The 1,803-nt window shown below is 59.6% G+C and overlaps 1 protein-coding gene across 5 annotated transcripts in view; it reads right to left on the reverse strand.

Annotated features, from left to right (window-relative positions):
* The window catches only part of WDFY2 (WD repeat and FYVE domain containing 2), a 179,029-nt gene extending 177,240 nt beyond the window's left edge, over positions 1–1,789 (reverse strand). For 2 of the 5 annotated variants that reach the window (XM_042963349.1, XM_042963284.1), the window contains exon 1: positions 903–1,745. In XM_042963349.1, coding sequence (XP_042819283.1) covers positions 903–1,516 — 614 coding nt within the window. In that variant the 5' untranslated portion in view covers positions 1,517–1,745. Of the gene's footprint in view, positions 1–902; positions 1,746–1,771 lie in introns of those variants that run through there. The other 3 variants (XM_042963255.1, XM_042963067.1, XM_042963131.1) reach the window with 3 other exon arrangements.
* Between the last annotated feature and the right edge of the window lie 14 nt (positions 1,790–1,803).

Raw genomic sequence — 1,803 nt, forward strand, 5'->3', positions numbered from 1 at the left:
CTAGTTGGTATTATCGAAGCAATACTTCCAGATAAATACCATAATTACTATAGTCGGGCAGCATTCCTGTGGAAATCAGCTCCATCAGCCTAATTTCGGCATATTAAATGAATTAAGTTAAAGCGAAAATGCTATTGTCTGAAAAACAAGAGAAAATATTAAAGGCAGAACAACTGGCTCCACTTCTGCAAATTAAGCAAAATTAGACAAAAAGAAAGGAAGCAGGCAAAGGGAAGGAACTCAAGAGCTATTTGCAGCAGTGGTCCCTTGCAAGTTAGTTCTAGGCGCTTCCCCTTGAGCTCGAAGAAATAAGGAGACCAAAGAATAGAAGGCACCTCTCCTTTCGTTCAGAAGCCCAAAGTTATACTCTTTTCACAACTTGCAATATTCATTGAGTTCAGTGTAAGATGTATGGGAGATCTGGATTCAGTGGGACTGTCCGGGAGAAGGGAGTGGCATTTACTTTCTCAGTCTGGAGCCCTTAAGAACTGTATCAGAGTACTCAAAAACCCTTAGTTATCTAGCAAAGGCTCCGGAGCATCCTCCCCACGCACACTCCTGCAGGGCTGGGCGGCTCCTCCCTCTCCCCCTTCTGTCCTTAGGGCTGGACCAAGGTCCAGTGGCCGGCGCACCGTTAGTCCAAGGGCCACCCTGGCCCGGCCTGCGCCACCAGCCCCGGGCAAGGCCAGAGCGCAAGCCGCTGTCTGGTCTCCGCTTCCCAGAGCCACGCAGCGGCGGCGGCGCGCAGCTGGACACCAGCATCACCAAGATGCCCATTATAATAAAAACTTGGGGGAGTATGTCTACACTTGCACCGATGTGAAGGCACAGCCCGGGACGCGGGCTCCGGGACCGCCGGCCCGTCCCGCCCCTCCTAGCGGCCGAGGGGCGGCGGTCCGTACCTGTCCTCCGAGACGCTGATGACGCCCTCCTCCTTGGGCACGATCACGGCCATATTCACCACCTCCTGGGACCCCTCGACCCGCTGCAGCAGGATGGGCTTGCGGGTCAGCGGCTTGGGCTGGATCTCCGCCGCCATCGGAGGAGGGGGCGCGCCGGGCGCCGCCGCCGCCAACCGCACCGCGGAGCTGGGCTGAGGAGACCGCTCAGGCACGGGCACAAGCTGAGACAGGGACTCTGGTTGGCCGGAGCGGGACGCCGGGGACCCGCGACCATAGCCTGGCCGCGCTCCGGGAACGACTCCGCGCTCCCGGCTTCGGGCACCGAAACCACCACGATCCGGGTTGCAAGCCGGCGCCACCACCGGAGGAGGGGGCGGAGAGCTGGGGGGCGGAGCCGGTAGGGGGCGGGGCCTGCCGCAGGGGGTGGCCGCTGGTGGGCGCGAGGGCGGCGGCACTTCCGGAAGAGTGGTGGAGGAGGTGAGGAAACCTAAAAAAGGAGGCGGGACGTTGGCGGCCCAATACGCGTGCGCCAGCCCACCAGCCCATTTCCGCCCCGCCCCTACTGAATTCCCGAAGCCTCGTAGCACCGCCCCTGGAACGCATGCGCCTTCCATTATCTGCGGTCTCCTAGACTCGCCACCTTCCACCTCCAGTCTGTAGTCCCCTCCCTTTCTAATCTCCCGTGAACGCGGCGTGTAAACCCCCCGGGAACGCGCTTGCCAGACGCCCCGCCCCCTCCAAAATTTATAAAAAGGGGGCGGAGTGGAGCGGGGAAAAGTGGGCCTGGACGAGGCCGGAAAGAGAAGAAGCTTGCAGGAAGGAAAGAAGCTGAACTAGTTGGGACGTGACTGGGCGTGCGTAAGGGTTACCTGTTCTGAGCTTCCATAACAATGAGCCTGCC

Source organism: Panthera tigris, chromosome A1 (genome assembly GCF_018350195.1).
Source record: "Panthera tigris isolate Pti1 chromosome A1, P.tigris_Pti1_mat1.1, whole genome shotgun sequence".
Taxonomy (NCBI): domain Eukaryota; kingdom Metazoa; phylum Chordata; class Mammalia; order Carnivora; family Felidae; genus Panthera; species Panthera tigris.